Source organism: Oryx dammah, unplaced genomic scaffold (genome assembly GCF_014754425.2).
Source record: "Oryx dammah isolate SB20612 unplaced genomic scaffold, SCBI_Odam_1.1 HiC_scaffold_10, whole genome shotgun sequence".
Taxonomy (NCBI): Eukaryota; Metazoa; Chordata; class Mammalia; order Artiodactyla; family Bovidae; genus Oryx; species Oryx dammah.
Window position 1 is genome coordinate 65,667,622 of NW_024070194.1, and position 19,357 is coordinate 65,686,978.

Sequence of the window (19,357 nt, forward strand, 5' to 3'; positions counted from 1 at the left end):
AATTTTGGCCATTGGGAAATGCCAAAGAGTTGTTTTTTTTTTTTTTTAATATTTATTTACTTGGCTGTGCTGAGTCTTAGTTTTACCATGTAGGATCGGGTTTCCTGACCAGGGATTGAACCCAGGCCCCTACACTGGCAGCCTGGAGACCCAGCCACTGGACCACCACAGAAGTCCTGAGATTTTTGTTTTTGTCTTTTTTTCCCTTCAGTTTATATATTTTGGTAAGGCTTTTCAGTTTTCAGGGATAATAGTTGTTATTTTGAGAAAGAGAGTGAGTGGATGGTATAGTAGCCTATATATCAATTTTAGGAATAATTTGAGGAAATCAGACTGGCAGTGAACAGGTGGTGATTAAGTGGAAAGTAGTTAACTGACATCTTATCCTATTCTGGTAGAAACACCCACTTAGATAAGAGTCTAGACTCTGCTCTCCAGTCTGGAATGTCTTGATGGAAAGTTAGTGGTTTATAAATAATGAGATCAGGTTGCCTTTTGAGTTTACTAGTCCCCTTCTGGAGAAGGTAATGGCACCCCATTCCAGTACTCTTGCCTGGAGAATCCCACAGATGGAGGAGCCTGGTGGGCTTCCATCTATGGGGTCGCACAGAGTTGTTCATGACTGAAGCGACTTAGCAGCAGTAGCAGCAGCAGCAATCCCTGTTCTACCAGTGTTTATCCAGGAAAATTTCATGCTGTTTTGATGACTTGTGCCTCTTAAACTTTTCTTTTTTATTCAAATCCTCAAGTAAGAGAAGGAATTGGCCACGTGGGTAAGAGATGAGAGTGGACTGGTTGCTGCGCTAATTCTTGGCTAGACTGTGCTGGTGAAAACCACAATCACTTGGGAAAACTTATAAAAAAAATTATAAGCCTAGGCTGTTCCCTGAAGATTTTGATGGAATAAATCGAGGAAGGCCTGGGTGACCGTTTCCTTGAGATTCTTATATGATCTGTGGTAAACAACTATGGACTGAATAAATGTAATTTCTAAATGCACCTATCTCAAAAATAAGTAATCTCTAGAAGAGTTGGAGTTTGATCAATGCTAGCTACTTCCATCAGCTCCTTCCTTTGCAACAGTATTAACCTGACTGTTTCTCTGCCTGTGTGATTAAGAAGTTAAAAGGAATATTATTGGCAATATCTATTGGCTTGAATGATAACTCCTTTTCCTTCCAACCACTTATTTTTCACTCGCACTCAGTCTTCATTTGCTCATGGTGAAGTCAGTTCATTTGTAGAGTCTGACCCTTTCAGGATTTTACACCTTCTGTTTTCATCCAGGTCATTAGGTCAACAGATGTTTGTTACCAACAGGGTTTTCCTGACTGCAGTAGTAGTAACTCATGAGCCTTCTTTTGGTGTCAGCAGGACAGACTCTTGCAGTGTGTCTGTTAGATTTGCTGAGCCCTGGCATAAGCAAAATGAGAGCTTTAAACATCAAAACCCATGAAGTTAGTAACAGTATAGATGGGAATTGTTTTGATGATTTAGTTTCAGCAGTCTTAGGAACTGAATATCCATTTGATTAACAATGTAGAGGAATTCTAGAGATAGATTGTAGTTTCAACAGGCAGTGGAAACATTCTTGAAGTGGAATTATGATTTTTTAAAAAATTATGTTTAAATTCTGAGCCTTAATAGCAATTTTTATTACGTGTTGGGCCTACTTTTTGTGAAACACGTGATATGAAGAGGGGACGGTTTCACATACAAATACTTGCTTTATTCCCACCTGTTTGGGAACAGCAGACGTCAAACCACAAGTGGGCCATTGACCAAGCATGGCCCTTGGATATGTTTAGTTTACCTCCGCAAATTGAGTCAACATTTAAAATTTAGGAGACTCATGCAGAGGTTTCAGGCTTCTCAAAGAACCAAATCTGGTCCCCCTTGAGCCCATTCTACTGTTTGGTCAGTATGCAGAGGCTGCCCCTTCTGTATGGAGCATCTGTTCTCGGATTTGCTGGCCTTACCTGGCTTTTTCACTTACTCAGGTCACCAACTTTCCCTCCATAAGCATTTGAGTTTCCAATTCTTGTTTTATAGTTTATTTTGATAATTATTTCAAGATTTTAGAGACACTCTAATTAATCTGTAATTGATTTCATATTTTAAAAGAATTTCTTAAGAATGAGATTGAATTTTTCAAAGTAGAAATTATTAGTTGGCGTTTTGGAAAAAAATAAACAACAACTCTTTTTCTTTGCATGTTCATATAGAGAGTAATATTCCCATTGGAATGTCTGTAAACCTTGTGAGGTTACTCATCATCATCCTTGGATCGGTTATATATGCTACAGATAATAATATATATTTCTGCCTCAGCATTGTTCCTAAAATATGCTGTTGATTTAGTAGTTAATTGATTCTCTCTGGAGGAGTATTGAGAGTAGTAATAGAGCAAGTAAATACTACGATATCCCTGATAAATAGTATGATAGGAGCAAAGATCCTTGGAACCAGTAAATGTTGGGAGTAAGTTTTAGAGAATGACTCTGTAGTTAGTCTTTTGAAGAGGTAGAGGAGGAGCATTTTATTTGTCATTTTTTTTAAAAGACATATTTGACTGCACCGGGTCTTAATTGTGGCCCATGGGATCTTTAGTTGAGGCATGTGGGATCTAGTTCCCTGACTAGGGATGGACCTGGACCCCCTGCATTAGGAGCTGGAGTCTTAGCCACTGGACCACCAGGGAAGGTCCAGAGGAGGAGCATCTTCGAGAGAAAGAAGGCGCACAGGGGGATAAGGAAGAGGGGGCTTCCTTTTATTTGCTTTCTGAATTCTGTGTTTAAGTTCAGAGAAGCTATTGCATGATTTCAAAGTTCAGCTTTGAAATAGGTTAAATGTGTACATTGGAAATGGTTTTCCCTGTTTTACAGGATGACCTTACACCGCTGTCACTTGCTATAAGTGAAAGGAAGCCGCAAATGGTAGAGTTTTTAGCAAAGAAAGAAGCAAATATACATGCGGTTGATAAGATGCAAAGGTACCGTTCTTTTTCTTTTTAAAAACCTTTGTGCTGTTCTAAGGTGGTAACATCAAGATTAAATTAATAAAAGGATTAATTTGTAATCAACACATCATCAGGCAGGTAGAAAATCAATTATTCTGACTGGGAATCATGAACAACAATATATAGCAGGAATAGATAGCAGGATTCATATTCCTTTGTAATATTGACTAATGTCATATGCATCTGGTTCCCTTTTCTTTCATTGATCTTGTAGTCGCTGAGAGATTTCATATTAGTTTTATTAGCTTTATAAAATATGGATTCTGATTTTTAGTTTATCTTATGGCACAATATTGAATTTCTTAATTCTTTTATAATAATTCTTTAATCTATACTTTGTATATACTTTTCCTTAAAATTGCATACTGAACATAAAAGACTTGATTTTGTCTTTTGGATGACTCTTTGCTTTAAATTACTTTCTTAGAAGAATGCTGCTGTTATTAGTGACAACTTCTTAGTTCTCATATATATGTTTGTAGCTCAGCCACTGTTGCAAAGCACCAACATCCAGTTCTGGCAGCTGGGCCTCCTAGCCTCCCCCTCACACTCGGAAACCTTATGTGAAGCCCACGTGTAAGCCTAGATCTAAACCTCAGTCTTCACAGTGAGGTGTCCACTGAGGCTGTTATTTATCTTTTCTGCTAGCAGATAGCAGTGCAGACCATTTTAGGCTGTCAGGGAGTTTCAAGTGCTCTTGCAGGAATTGAGCAGACTTCCCTTTTTCCTTTGTTTCTAGACCTGAACCTCAAGGTGGCTTTCTGTCCTGGGGCAGGAGGGGGTCACCTTTTCTTAGGTCATAAGTTCCCTGTCATCCTTCGCAGAGTATTGGGTGCCAGCTTGCCTGAGAGTCCATAATGATGATTGGCCCCTCATGAGATCTGTTTCCTATAATAATGAAAATCTTCCAGAGGATTTATATGTGCTTCAGCCTTAAATGTTTTCAGTGAAGTGAAAGTGAATGTCACTTAGTCGTGTCCGACTCTTTGTCATGCCACGGCTACACAGCCCATGGAATTCTCCAGGCCAGAATACTGGAGTGGACAGCCTTCCCTTCTCCAGGGGATCTTCCCAACCCAGGGATCGAACCCAGGTCTCCTGCATTGCATTGCGATTCTTTACCAGCTGAGCCACAAGGGAAGCCCTTGTTTTCAGAGTCTGCCTCATAAGGAACTCATTCACCAGAGATCCCTAAGTCTCAAGTAAGTTAGTTGGAATTAAGCGAGGTAAGCCCTGTCCAGGACTTGCCAGTATCCATTCTAAGAGTAGGGTTATGTCTTCCAAATGAAACAAAGATGAGCGTGGAGATTAGACATCATTCTCTGAAAGATCTATATGGTTCAGAGTTTGAGTAGGTAGAGAAGGAAGAGTAGTGGTCCAGGCCAGGTCTTGATTGTGGTTAGTTTACTGCTCTTGGTGTAATTAGCTGCAATAATCGGAGACAGTTATGTTATCTAATGTAGTGAGTTTTTGTACTTTATAAATAAATTTAGGTTCAAATTATAGCTGAGATTCTCTAACTTACAAACCACAAAGAACAGCTAATCACCATAATTAACAGTTTCCTGCAACACTTGAATGTTAAAGGTATGAAAAAACACACATTAGATTTTATTTGGAATTCCAAAGTAGTTCCAGCAATAAAGTTCTAGATCAAATTATTCCATTCTTTGACTGTTCCTCCAAGCATTTTGGGGGCATATTATCTCATTAAATCCACTAATCCCCTTGTGAAATAAGGCAGTAAGATCCCAGTTGTGTAGAGGAAGACTTTGAATTGAGAAGCAACTTCTCCAGAATGAAGAGCAGTTGGTTACAGAGCTAGGATTTCTGAGTTCAAGAGAGTTTTCATATGCCAAGTTAACTCTAGTTATTTTACTGAGCTATACTGCCCTTAGTTCATGAGTACTTCATTTTTCTTTTCGTTCTCCTTTAATTACATGCTAAATAAAAGTTTGTAGAACTTAGAAACTTATGGGACAATTGAAGTTTTGATATTATCTGTGACATTTTCTGAAATAGTCTAAGACTTTGGTAGTTGTTTTTCATATTTGTGTTAAAATATTATCACATTTTTAATACATAGTATTCGCCAACTGATTTCTGAATATAAAGAAGAGAGACCTAAAACTCCTCCTGAAAACAGCAACCCAGGTAAGTCATCTGACAATGAATTACTCTTGGTGATGCTACCATAGATAAAATAGGAAAGAGCAACTTTTAATGATGAAAGAACAATGAAAAAGCATATGTAATTTGCATTTGTATTTTATTTTTAAAATTAATTTCTTAATAGTCTAGTATTCCGAATTGTTTAAGAAGTTAATTGTAGGGTAACTTGAAATCAGAGACTGTATTATCTTAGAACAAATCCATGTATTTAATCATGGCCCCTAAAATCCTGTATTAGATTTTCTTGTAGATAGAAAAAACTTTTTAAGTTAGTATGATGTATATTTTCTGTATAATCATATTATATCAAATTAGACTTCTTATAAAAGGGGAACTTTAATTTTTACAAACGGTTTGCAGTTAGTGAATGAATAGTTAGTAGTTCCTGTGCAGTGAGTAATCTCACTAAAAAAGTTACCATCATTACAACTGGGAACCTTAACAATACCTTTCTGGTAGGATACCAAATGATAAACAATAAGAACTACAAAGCTGAGCCAGTGTGCAGCACGCCAGGAAGCGATTATTTTTGAAAGGTACCTACCAATAGTACAGGAGACAGAAAAACAGTGCCTGGTTGAGAACCAGTTATTTTACCTATTGTTGGACCAACAAGGTCTCTATTACTGACTTCATTCCTTACAGATCCAAGAAGAGTGAGATGGATTGACTTCATTAGAACCAGATGTTTTCTTCTGTGTATTGGATAATTGTCATGACAGTATAGTTTTTTTAGAACAAGATGTTCTCTTGCCATTAGTTAAAAGATTATTGTATAAAATATTCACATAAATCAAATTTGGACTCTGCAGACTCTAATGAAAGCACAAAAACACGTCACATTAACAAAAACACCACATGGCCCCTCGATGTGGCATCTAGCTCATTGCACCTTTAACTTAGTAGACCTCTATCTAATCAAAGAGGGCTTCCCAAGTGTCTCAGTAATAAAGAATCCGCCTGCCAATGCTGGAGATGCGGGGTTGATCCCTGGGTCGGGAAAATTCCCTGGAGAAGGAAAGGGCAACCCGCTCTAGTATTCTTGCATGGAAAATCCTATGGACAGAAGAACTTTGTGGGCTATAGTCCATGGAGTTGCAAAGAGTAGGACATGACTCAGTGATTTAACAACAACAACATCCATCAAAGAACTCCTGTAGGTTGGTTTTACACGTTAGAGGAGACACAGAGATGACATAGAGTCTTGGTCTTCAGTATACTCTGAATAGAAGAGAGTTGTCCCTGGTTAATCTCTGTATTTTTGTAAACAAAATTTTCAAAGAAAACATTCTTATTTATTTGTTCATTTGTTCACTGAAGAAATCATTGTATGTCTTTTATGTACTAAGCATTGTTCTGATGTCACAGAGTGCAAACATTTAAAAATCACTGCCTTCCAGGCTCAAGCTTGCAGGACTCCCACCCTGTGGAGTCACTGCATGTGAGTCATCCCTCCAGCATCAGATCATGACGACACATGTGAAATGTTGCCCAAGAGCACCAGAGTCCATCACTCCCTCCCTCTTTCCATCCCTCCCCTTGTTCATCAGCTTTGGATCTCATGATGTATGCCTTCCAACCTGAAAAAGCATGATTTCTATCAACATTTGTCATATAATGGGGAGAACGGATATAATGATATCCTCACTAGTACACTGAACTGTTTCGATCATCATGCTCTTTGTGGTCCAGATACTCTTGAACAATGGAAGGACATAGTCTCAAGAGATTAAACTTTTAAAATATATTAGTGTGTGTATATATATATATATTTAAAACTTAAAAAAGAGTTCAGCTTATGTGTACCCTACTGCCTGCTCACCACTACAAGTCTAGTCCCCATCCTCACTACCCAGTTGACCCTGTTTACCCCTTTGCCCTCCCCCACCTTCCTTTCAAGAGATTATTCTTTCTAAACCTAGACTCACTACATCTTTCATCCTTCTCTTGCATCTGGAAAGAGGGCCAGGAAGACTTTGTTTCCTATGTTTTACCACGCTCTGAAGTTCAGTGCCTGTAGACCAAGCTTCCCTGTGAGAGGGTGTTTTCATCTTGAACTGAAGAGCCAGAGAAGTTGTGTTATGTCCCAGCAAGACACCTGTAGGCTCTGTTCACTGCTCCAAGCAATGGAAGTCCAGAAACACTGTGCTGTTTAAGTGTGCTATTGTCAGTTTACAGTACTGATTCTATTAATGATATAGTATAACTTTCTGTCAGTCTTCTACAGTTTGGTTAGGATTATGGTTATTGTAAATAGCCCTTCTTTCTTCTTTTTTTTGTTTTGCATTTGATGATATAAAGGAGAGGAGTGATTCTTAGGCATTAATGGCTTGCAAGTATAGTACAATCACTATTCCCTGTAGTGTGATCGCCAGGTGTGGTCCCAAAGGAATACTTTTAAGCAGAGCATCAGTCTTGAGGTTTTAATAGTCTGTATTTTTCTTTTGTTGATTTAAAATGTGTCTTACTTTTTTCTTTAATAGAGGATGAAAGTTCTGAAGAAGACTCTTTAAGCAGGTAGGATTTTATGGATGGTTTAAATTTGTATGTTTAAGTAAGAGAACACAGAAAAGAGAAACTAATGTTTGTTGAGCGTTCTACTCTGGGTTGGACACTGTAATACGTACTTAACATTTGTGACCTCACAGAGTCATCACAGCAGCTTTGTAAAGTAGCTGTATCCTACTTTTACTTAATTAGCCACCTGTGGTTCAGGAGGTTGATGAATTGACCCATGATTCCATGGTTAAAATGAGCTGACCTGTGATTTGACAGCTGGCCTGCTTGGCTCCCACGTCCACTCTCATGTCCCTCAGCAGAGACTGAGAAGTACTGTGTAGCATATAAGTTAAACAGGATTTCTGTACGTTTTAAGTTTCAGACATTGCCGAGAACTACTGTTCCAGAGTAAAGGGGAGGGGTGGGGCCGTCTCAGTAAGTGGTTTCGCTGCTGAAGGACCAAGACTGCCATTTTTGATGAATGCCCTTTATTTAGTCTTTGAACTAGGAACAGAGAATGGAGAAGGAGCAGCATATCTTTCCACTTTGTTTTAAGTCATCAGGTTTATTCCAGTTTGGGCAGACGAGTTATGTCAATCCACCAATTCGATTTTCAGTTCAGTTATTAGGACTTTTGGTGAAAACAAATTATTTTCAGGCTCTGCCAGTGTATTGGCTGTCACTGTATGTCGTGGAAACTAACAATGAGTCTTAACTAAATATTTCAATAGTTGGGAGAGATGGAAGCAGAAATAGGTAATTAAAAACCTTTTAGAGACTTCCCTGGGATTGCAGTGGTTAAGATGGGTAATAAGACTTCTCCTTCCAGTGTAGGCAGTGTGGGTTCGATCCCCGTTCCGGAAGCTAAGATCCCACATGCCTCAGGGTCAGAAAGCCAAAATGTAAAATAGAAGCAGCATTGGAACAAATTCAAGAAAGACTTTAAAAGTGGTCCACATCAAAAAAAATTTTTTTTTTAAAAAAGCTTTTTTAAAACAGAGACCAAATTTTAATTATGTCAGGAAACTTCATTTAATATGCAGATACGAAATACGCAGAAAGAAAAACACCAATACGGTAATACTAACGCATATATATGGAATTTAGAAAGATGATAACGATAACCCTGTATACGAGACAGCAAAAGAGACACAGATGTATAGAACAGTCTTTTGGACTCTGTGGGAGAGGGAGAGGGTGGGATGATTTGGGAGAATGGCATTGAAACATGTATAATATCATATATGAAACGAGTTGCCAGCCCAGGTTCAATGCATAATACTGGATGCTTGGGGCTGGTGCACTGAGATGACCCAGAGGGATGGTACGGGGAGGGAGGAGGGAGGGGGGTTCAGGATGGGGAACACGTGTATACCTGTGGTGGATACATGTTGATGTATGACAAAACCAATACAATATTGTAAAGTAATTAACCTCCAATTAAAATAAATAAATTTATATTAAAAAAATACACAGATAGCCAAACTTTCACTTGTTTTTTTGTTTAAAGAAATGAACTCACTCATTTCTGTTGTATATGTTTTTGCTCTAAAGGTTTTCCAACAAACCTGGTGTTGATTCATGGCCTACATCAGATGATGAAGACTTAGATTTGGAAACCAAGGTAAAGTGCTCTCTTCTGTAATTAGTTTTCCTGCTCTGAATTTAGTTTCATATAGCATTTACTCTTAATATTCAGCAGTGGTGTCCCTCTCACTGTTTTATGTTTGTAATGGAAAGTTGGTGAGAGCAAACCATTTTATAAAAATATGACTAGTTGATGTTTTTTTCTTTTTACTTTAGTAAATACTGAAAAGTGAAAGTGAAGTCTCTCAGTCGTGTCCGACTCTTTGTGACCCTCCGTCCGTGTGGTTTTCCAGGCAAGAGTACTGGAGTGGGTTGCCATTGCCTTCTCCAGGAGATCTTCCCGACCTGGGTGTTGAACCCGGGTCTCCTGCTTTGTAGGCAGATGCTTTATTGTCTGAGCCACCAGGGAAGTCTCAAATACTGAAGGTGGAGTGAAGAAAAAAAATGGGTTGGAAAATACATAGAGACAGGAAAATCGTATTGGGAAAAGCTTTCTTACAATGGAGGAAATACAAAATTTGGTCAAGGATATAGAGTCTTACTGTGAATTTTAAACCATACTGACGTGACTTTTATAATACTCATAGTGGATACAATTACTTACTGTAATAATCATGGAATCTTCCTGGAACTTTTCAGTTCCAAAACTATATAGTTTATATCATCTAGTTTTTTTTTTTTACTCTTAGACACTATTTTGGTTTCTTAGAAGTGTTAGGAGGGTGCTTTTTTTTTTTTTCTGTCTTTCTCTGTTTCTGTCTTTGGCTCTGCATTAAAACTAAAGTAAAATAGTTGTAATTATGAAAATTTAGAAATTAAAAATCTGTTTCTCAAAATCCATATTATAAAGGGATTCCACTGTGTTTTCTAAAGCATTCCATTAAGAAGATATTCCCAATTGTTCATCTCATTGAAGAACACATGTTTTGCCTAAAATAATAACCAGAAGCACAGGCTTTTAATAACTATAAGGTAAAACTTACAACTTCAGATATTTTTTGTATTGTAGTAAAAAAAAAAAGTGCACTGAAAGTCCTTGTGACATATTCTAAAATTTTAGATTTCAGACATTTTGTATTATTGTTGTTTAAATATTCATCTTATAGCCCCTGTATCAGTATAAACTAGTGGAATTCAGGAAACAATTGTGCATCTCCTGGAGCATGTAACATATATCTCAAATGTAAGAACCATTTTAATAGTTTTTGAATGTGAATAAATGAAGAGACAAATGGAATCCTACATAATGTTACAGCTAATATACATAATATAGCAGTTAAATCTGTTTGAATTCTAAAAATATGACTTAAATTTAGATTCTCTTTTTAATATTTAGGATGTAGAAGTTCAGTTATGTTGAGGAGGGAGGTCCTGCACAACAAGAAAATAAATAAGAAAAACGTGATAAAAATGGTATTGTATATTTTTCAGTGTTGTCCAACTGGGAACTGAGAATTTTAGATTACTATTTCTTGACCTTCTTTTTAGCTCCATCTTGTATTCCATTAATTTTTTTTTTTCAAACAGTATATTCTCCTTCGAATTCTGGCTACCAGTCCTTGTTCCCAGTGAAATGTTAGGAATATTTCTCTATCAATTCCTCTCTCTAGTAATACTTGACAGCATTCAGGTAGTGATAGATGATCATGTGTGGCTAATTGAATGACTTTTTTTATAGTGGCAAAATTAGACTATTACAGTATTATTTATAAACAGTTTTAAAGTAATATAAATCACTATTATTGGGGATACACAATGAACAAAAGCTCTTTTAAATATATGTTTTATATATAATTTATGTTGATATTTTCATAAAACTTGAACAGTGTAGATATATAATTTATGTATTAATAAAAATATATAAAGCACAGGTTTTGTTCGTAGTGTATCCTTAACAATACTGATATATTACTGATTTATTGTATATAAATTCTAAATATATGTTTTTCCACATACCTCATTATATTTATGCTTTTCTTTTTTTTCCCTTAAGTTTGTACTTCACTAGGCATATTTCACTTTTTCCTTTCTTTTTCCTCCCCTACCTTTTGTCATTTTTAATATTTACTGTTTAACCTAATTTTTAAAAAATTTAACCTAATTTTTCCTTGCAGAATACATTTCTTCAGTGTCTGTTCTTTGAGTCCATCTCTCTCTGCCTCTATTGTTAACATGTTTGCTTATGGCTTTCTGTTTAGAGTGTTTGTGGCTTTCATTCATGATCATTGCCGTACAGGTTTAATCTTATTTTTTTCACTCTTTCTTAGAATGAGCTGAATTAAAAAAAATCATGTGTCTTTAGCTCTTTGACAAACAGAATAGAAATAACTTTTCCTGTTTGCAGTTCTAACCCATTTAATACGGTTCTGCTGAAAACTAAACTTTCATATTTCCCTTCCCAAGTGATAATTCATGCATATAGAAATCATGCAAGTAAATTTCAAAATATTGCAACTAATTTAAATAGCTTAGTTTTTCAGACATAGTACTCTAAAGTATTGGGGATAAATTTTTATTCTAGAACATTTTGGTAGAGAAAGTAATCTAGTGGGTGTCACAGTATTTGTATAGCAGTATATTAGGGGTAAGGAGAGGAACATCCGGGGCTTCCAGTGTCATCTGTTATAATCCTTACCCCATGAGAAGGTTAGTCAGTGGCAGAACTGGGATTTGAATCCACATCTGAATGACTCCAGAGCCTGTGCTCTTTGTGTTAGATCATAGAGTAATGGGGGATGTTATAATTATTTTATTAAATTTGACTCTTATTATTCTTAAAGTTCTTATTTTCTTCTCCAGAATGTCCTGAAACCAAACTTAACAAAGCTAATGAATGCTTCTCAGCAATCCAAAAGAAACAGTAAGTTATCTAAGACTGTCCTCCTGGTGACAATTATTCACTGATTTGAAATTCAATTCAATTATTCACTGATTTGAAATTACAGATGTTCTCATGTACTCTCCCTTGTTTTCACTGTAGTAGAAGCAAAATGTGGCATTGTGAGAGCAGAGAGTACCACCTTGTCTGAGGACAATAATTCTGATGGTGAAATTGAAGATGTGGTTGAAACTGTCCCCGAACCATCACCTGGAGTCCGGGGCTTCTCTCATCCTGCCTTCCCATCGGCTGAACCTCTTCCACAACCTCTCAAGTCTCTCGCGGGCCTTGGTCTCACAAAGGCAAGTTGTTTTGTTTGTAGCTCTTTTTTCCTCTGTACTTTTTCACATGCCGTTCGCATGTCATGTCCCCTTATATGACCAAAAGGATCCTACCACAGAAATGGAAGCCTTCAAAGTCACGATACAAAATGGCGTGATAATAGGGGCAATGTATGTGCATGATTCAGATTTTAAAATGTTGGCATACTAAGGATGCCCTTATGAAAGGAGACCATCACAAGGCAATCAGGAAGAACGGCTAGATGCGTATGAACATGGGGAGGGGGATGAAGGGGAAGAATTCACTTAAGAAGGACAAGATGAATAAATGGAATGAGGGTCAGGATGAGACAGAAATTACACAAACACAACAGAAATAGTGGGGGTATGTCAGACGAGGAACTCTATATTAAAAATGTGAGAAGAATTATTTCAAATTCAACTTAAGAGGAGACAGTGAGGTCGTGAAAAAACAATGCTCATACTCTTTTGAATGACATATAGCTGATTTTTATGAAGAACTGAAAGAAAATTTGTTCCTTACCTTTTTTGGTGGTGGTTTTTGAGTTTGGCGGTGGTTCTTGTTTTTTTTTTTTAATTGCAGTATAATCAATTTACAATATTGTGTTAGTTTCAGGTATACAGCAGAGTGTCTTGGTTATACTTATACATGTACATATGGCTTCCCTGGTGGTTCAGTTGGTAAAGAGTCTGCCTGCAGTGCAGGAGACCTGGGTTCAATCCCTGGGTCGGGAAGATCCCCTGGAGAAGGAAACGGCAACCCACTCCAGTATTCTTGCCTGCAGAATTCCATGGACAGAAGAGCCTGGCGGATTACAGTCCACGGGGTCACAAAGAGTCAGACACAACTGAGGGACTGACACACACACATGTATGTATATCTCTATATTGAATATAGTTCCCTCAGGAAGTGTATTTCAGTTGGAAGTGGTTTGTCTTTTTAAACAAATTCTCACTTTGAAAGTAATGAAGCGATGTCTTCTGTTTAATATAGCAAAACTTTAGTTCATAGACAATTCAAGGTGAGTTCTCTTTTAGGCCTTAGCAGATTTATTATGATTTAAGAATTTTTGACCTTTCTCTTTCTTGTGGTTTCTAACTTACTGTTTGATAAATACTTAATGTACTTAACTAATTTATTGTACTGTTTGGTATAATCTTGGTGGGTGTTTTAGATCTTTTTGAAAATAAAGAGGAAGTAAATAAGGATTTTATCTAATCTTTTTACTAAAGTTATAATTTATAATTATATAAATGAGATTCTTACTCTCTCTTCATTAAATGAGAAAATTTTCAGCTGCAATAGTTTTAAAGAAAAAATGTAGAACTTTTTTTTGCTGAAGAGATTCTGATTTGTCTTTAATATCTACATGTAATGGCACTTACAGTAAATGAATGAAATCACAATTTATGATTTTTTTTTCTTATACAGACTACTTGTTATTATAAAGTAATAAGGAAAGAAAAATTACCAACAGAGTTTAAAAATTATCTCTGGAAGATAATTTTTTACCTTTTGAAATATCTCTAGCCATATGTATACTCCATGTTATTCTTAAGAAACTTTATATTAACTTCAGTATTTATAGGTATTAAACTAGCCTGCCAATTCTTTGTTATATATATGAAACTAACATATAAATTCTTTTGTATCCAAAACTCAGAAATTGTGGTTACTTGATTTTTTTAGTTGGTTTGTTCTTTCCTGATATGAAGTTTGAGTCCTGCTTGATAATCATAGATGTATTTGAAAAACCTTTGTATTTCCAGCTTGGATAATCATAATTTTACTACTATTTTTAATATCTAGATCATTCCTTCAATCTTTACCTACTATTCCAGAACGCACAGATAGGAAATTAGAGTTAGTGTGCTGTTTACCACGAAATAAGAAGAAAACCTTGTGAATTTTCAAATAGGGTTTTATATTTCTTTCTTACCTCATAGTAGTACTTTAAAATGACTCATAATTCCATACTCACATAAGCATTTCTCATCTACAATTTAAAACTTGTCTTTTAAGATCAATTTTAAAAAGGAGTCTTCTTGTAGCATCTTGAATTGGTGTTTTACTATTAAACCTTTCATTACACTCAAAAATGCTTATTATTATAATATCCCAGAAATGAATATTTGCACATATTTATAAAAGTATATTTTTATGTCCTTGAAACAGATGTTAAAATATATAACTGAAAATTTTAATGTCATAGTTTTCTTCCCCTGGTATTTCATTTTCAAAAGTTCAGAATTCTGCATAGGTTTGCATTAATTATACCAGGTTAGCATATTTTACAAATAGTTATCTTAACAGCTATGCTTTTCCTAAATAAGGCTATCTAGTTCTAATCCAAAGGTATTTATCCAAATCCTTTCTTCTGAGTCCCTCGCGTGCCCAAGATTAATTCATTACTTCCCAAACTGAAGGCCTTGTTCCTGACACTTCCCTCGTCCCTGACTCTTTGTAAGCTACACTGTCATCTGTTTTCCGCATCCTAGTAGACAGCATCACTGAAATGCCACAGCAGGAAAGATCCTGGACTCCAAACTTCCTTGAAATTACTGCATCAGTCACTCAGCAAGTTCAGTATTTTCTACCTGCTTATCATTTTTCATGTCTTATTATCATAATCTACTTTCTCACCTATAATCTTGAAATATTCTTATCAAGTTTTGCTTCCCTGATGTTTATCTTTATGTTGCTGCCAGAGTAATCTTTCTAAAATATATTTGTCAATCTTTTCATTCCTCTTGGCTTTGCAGTTTGTTTTAGAATGATTTTTACTGTTTTTATTTGGCTGTTTTTAAAGCCAGATTCAACTTTTTAATTACAGTTTCGTGGAAACTCTGGGTGATGGGCAGTGTTTAGTTTGCTTCCTGTCCACTCTGGAGCATCGCTTGTAGTGTTTTTTTTTACAATGCTGTCCTGTAACATAATGTCGTGTTTGCTACTCCCTGGTGCAGTGTAGTCTTTCCCGTTTCATTTGAAAAAAAGCATGGCACCAAATAAAATAAAATAAAATATATTTGTGATGATGTAACCCTTTACTTGTGTGGTAGATTCCTGTCACGTGAAGAAAAAAGAGGACACTTGCTTTTTGCCATTTGATCCCAGTCCTTCCATTTTGTCTCTCTGTAGGGTTCCCAGTATCTGTGCTCTAGTTTTCCACATGACTTATTCACACTGTTTCACACCTCGTCCTTTCCTTGGGCTGCCCTTCCCAGAATCCCCCTCACACCCCGGCTCTGTACTGTCTTCTGAGACACAGCCCTTTGTCACAGCGTTCCTTGAGCTTCACGGGCTCACCTGCCTCCTCTCTCCTTTGTGCCCTTCCTGTGCTTGGTCCGCTTCAGTTGCAGAGCTGTTGAAGGACACTTTTCTGCCCTCTTGTTTGTTTTCACGTGTCTCTGCCTTGCCTAGAACACAGAACAGAATCGCTCTTTTCTTTACATTTCTAACTTCTCTGAGGACAGTGTCTATGATTTCTTAGACAACAGTGAATATCATCTTACTGATTGACTGACTGACCAAATAAATGAATATGTTTTCTGAAGTTGGGTTTTTGTTTTATTTTGTCTTGTTGTTATAGGAAGGAGCCACAAAGCCAGAGATTGTAGACAAAGAAAGTGACACAGATATTATTGAAAGGGCTCCACAAGAGCAAATAAATCATGACCTTTTGAGTTCTGTTGATGGAACACACAAAAATAATAGAAGTGGTAAGTTAGTGAATGTCTCTGGATTTTTTTCTATGCTTAAAAGCTCAAATAAAAACCTTTAAAGTGCATAGATGCAAATATGGCGTCCATTTCTTTTTAACTGTGTTTCTTTTGCTCTCTTTCTTCAGAAGTTTTCCAAGTACTACCAACTTTTTCTTCTTGAAAATGCTTCAACCCTCTGAAATTCTTTTCCACTAGTTCATTTTATTGAACTATTTGTGGATAGAGATAGACATATATGTATTAAAATTCACAGTAGTAAATGTTCTCATTAATGAATCTGTGATTCCATTTTACAGATATGATGTCAGCCTTAGGTTTGGGAGAAGAGGAAGATATAGAATCACCTTGGGATTCTGAGGTAGTGTCTTCTGTTATTATTTTGAAATGTAAACAACCTAGTGATGTAAAAACATAAAAGCGGAAGATGCTGTGACTTTCTCACCTTTGCATTTGCCCATCAAAATTTTTTATTTTTAATCTGATTTTAATCTTTATTTTTAATTATTGATTTTAATCAATAAGATAATTCTGTGCTAAATACTACCACATAGTACACTTTAGCTAATTGTCAAGGTTTACCTAATGAAATCAGTGTAATATGGAAATCAAGGCTTAGAAGTCATAAGGAATCTGTTTGTGTTCTGAAGTTACATTCATCTAAAAACTAAAGTATTATTCCAGGTGAGTCTATGATCAAATGTTCCTTTCTTTCTTTCTTTCTTCCTCTCTTCCTTCAATTTTTATTGGAGTATAGTTGATTTACAATACTGTGTTAGGTTCAGGTGTGCAGCAAAGTGAATCAGTTATATATCTCTCTCTATATATCAGCTCTGTGTTAGGTTCTTTTCCTGTATGGGCCGTTACAGAATAGTGAGTGGAGCTCCCTGTGCTGTGCAGTAGGCCCTTAGATATCTGTTTTATACACTGTAGTGTGTAGTGTGTTTGTGTCATCCCCAACCTCCCAAGCAAATGTATGTTTCTTTGGCACATGTGCATGTGTAAAACTGCACAGAGGGCCAGAGAGAAATGGGTTGAATTGTGGTTTTTTAACCACGTCAACATCGAAAAGATAGTGCTTGAAACTTGAAGGTATTATTACATTTGGATTATCAAGTTAATCTGCAAGGAACATTTCAAGAGAAGCAAAAGCATAGGGGATAGTAAGAAATATGTGGTATAATAACAGCAGTTAGCTTTGCTTTGTGATGTTTTAGTTAAGTACAAACCATTTTGGATAGTTTAACTCGCACACACAGAGAACCTTTGTGGCAGCCGTACTTGAAGTAACGTAAAGTAACAGTGCTCTGTTTGAAGGTGGCAGCTATGGAAGGAGATAAGAAGGGCCTGATCTCTTAGATGCAGGTAGCCACTCCCTGGTGATACAGTGCCGTGAAGTCAGCATCCTGAAATCTGTCACTTAGCAGCTGTGGATCTTGGCAAACCTGTCTTAACCGGGTTAAATGTAGGCAGTTTTTATTTTTATTTTTTTTAAATTTTTTATTTTACTTTACAATTCTGTATTGGTTTTGCCATACATTGACATGAATCCACCACGGGTGTACATGCATTCCCAAACATGAACCCCCCTGTAGGCAGTTTTTAAAAGTAGGATATTTTCTTCAAAAGGAATTAGGAAATCTTCATGCAACTCAATATTAATTTTAACAGAGTATCTCTGAGAGCCTTCCTCGGAAGTATGTGGATCTTTTATCTGGAGCTGCTGGTCAAAGAGGGAAAAATACATTAAATGGACAAGTTGAAGGTAAGAACTATATTTTATAGAAAAGTCATTTGACAGAATGTTGATTTAAAATGGAAATGCTGATATATTCTAATAGGCAAAGAAAATCACCTGTCAGATGTGTAGTGAGATAAAAGATGAGACAAGGAAGGAAATAGTGTATCTTATCAGGTGTCAGCCACAGATTAAATTGAGAATGCAGTTTAAGGAGCTAAATTATTTAGCTCCTGGACTTCCTTGGTGGTCCAGTGGTTAGGACTCTATGCAGTTACGAGTCTCCAATGCAGGGGGTGCTGGTTCGATCCCTACTCAGGGAACTAAGATTCCATTTGACACATGGGCCAAAAAAAAAAAATTAATTCTGTTTCAAGATACTCTATGACCTAAGGAAGGTTGAGAAACAAGAGGAAAGAGGGAATGAAGGATTAGAGAGGCAGAGGGTATAGGGAGGAAATGAAGGAAAAGGAAGCACAGGTCTTTGGGGAAGGTGGCAATAAGTAAGATAACGCTTTAGAAAAAGGGAGAGTATTTGGTATGGACAAAGCATTTGAAGTGAGCTTCCAGCACCAAGACGTGTCAGAGAAGAACAGCAAAGCTTTCCCCTCTTCCTGTCTTCCTCATTGTTAGGAAGGCATTCAGGATTGAGGTCCCTGGGCGTGCAGAGCGGTGTGTCATCCTCTGTGGGGGAGCGTGGGCATAGGTGCTCAGCTGTAATGTGTGCAAATTGGTGTCATACGAAACGTTGCTACTTTATAGGATGGTGTCACATAGGCCAACAAAAGAGAACTAGAAAGAAGGAGCAAACAGGGGGCATGATAGGGAGATCAAGTAATCTACAGCTTGATAGAGAGTCCACTGGAAAGTTTCCCACTTGCAATGCAGTTTCACTTTGGCGGGAGTGTTAGAGTGAGGAAGTTGAGGCTAAGATTTCAGGAGAGTAAATTAAGCTGAAGTAATGTAGAAGCAGACTCAGTATAGACAAGAGTTTCTCAGATTTTAACTAGTAGCCTGGGGACCTTGTGTGAAGTGCACATACTGAGCAGGAAGTCTGAGAATCTGTGTTTCTAACAAGCTCTCCGAGTAGCAAGGGTGTAGCCTTGGATTTAGAGAAATCTGGAAGTAGAGCTTTGGAGAGTGCAGGACATAACAGGATCAAGGAAAAGCATTATTTTGTTTCTCTTTCTAACTGTGTCTATAGCTAGAGGGAAGCAAAGAGTTGAAGTAGCAATTACAGGTGTAAGATACCATTGCTAAGCAAAGAGGGAAAAAGAAGTGGTGGGGATGATCCATAGAAAGAATGTAAAGGGGGAAGAATTAAGACCACAGGTCCAGAGATTACCCTTTATAGAGGAAAGAATCTAATAAAAGGATGGAGGGAAGAAAGTAAGGCCTTAGAGAGATGAGTTTGGAGTTGAGGAAACTTGAAGGAACTCCTT

The 19,357-nt window shown here is 36.8% G+C and overlaps 1 protein-coding gene across 6 annotated transcripts in view; it reads left to right on the top strand.

The window, feature by feature from the left end:
• Positions 1-19,357, top strand: part of LOC120869251 (ankyrin repeat domain-containing protein 26-like) — a 72,619-nt gene that overhangs the window by 4,599 nt on the left and 48,663 nt on the right. For all 6 annotated transcript variants that reach the window (XR_005722501.1, XM_040248429.1, XM_040248432.1 and 3 more), the window contains exons 4-12: positions 2,886-2,992; positions 5,106-5,173; positions 7,675-7,708; positions 9,245-9,314; positions 12,077-12,137; positions 12,258-12,457; positions 16,048-16,177; positions 16,477-16,538; positions 17,849-17,942. Coding sequence is in view for 5 of the 6 variants with exons in the window: in XM_040248429.1 (XP_040104363.1) it covers positions 2,886-2,992; positions 5,106-5,173; positions 7,675-7,708; positions 9,245-9,314; positions 12,077-12,137; positions 12,258-12,457; positions 16,048-16,177; positions 16,477-16,538; positions 17,849-17,942 (826 nt within the window). In the remaining variant the exon portion in view is untranslated. The remainder of the gene's footprint in view (positions 1-2,885; positions 2,993-5,105; positions 5,174-7,674; positions 7,709-9,244; positions 9,315-12,076; positions 12,138-12,257; positions 12,458-16,047; positions 16,178-16,476; positions 16,539-17,848; positions 17,943-19,357) is intronic.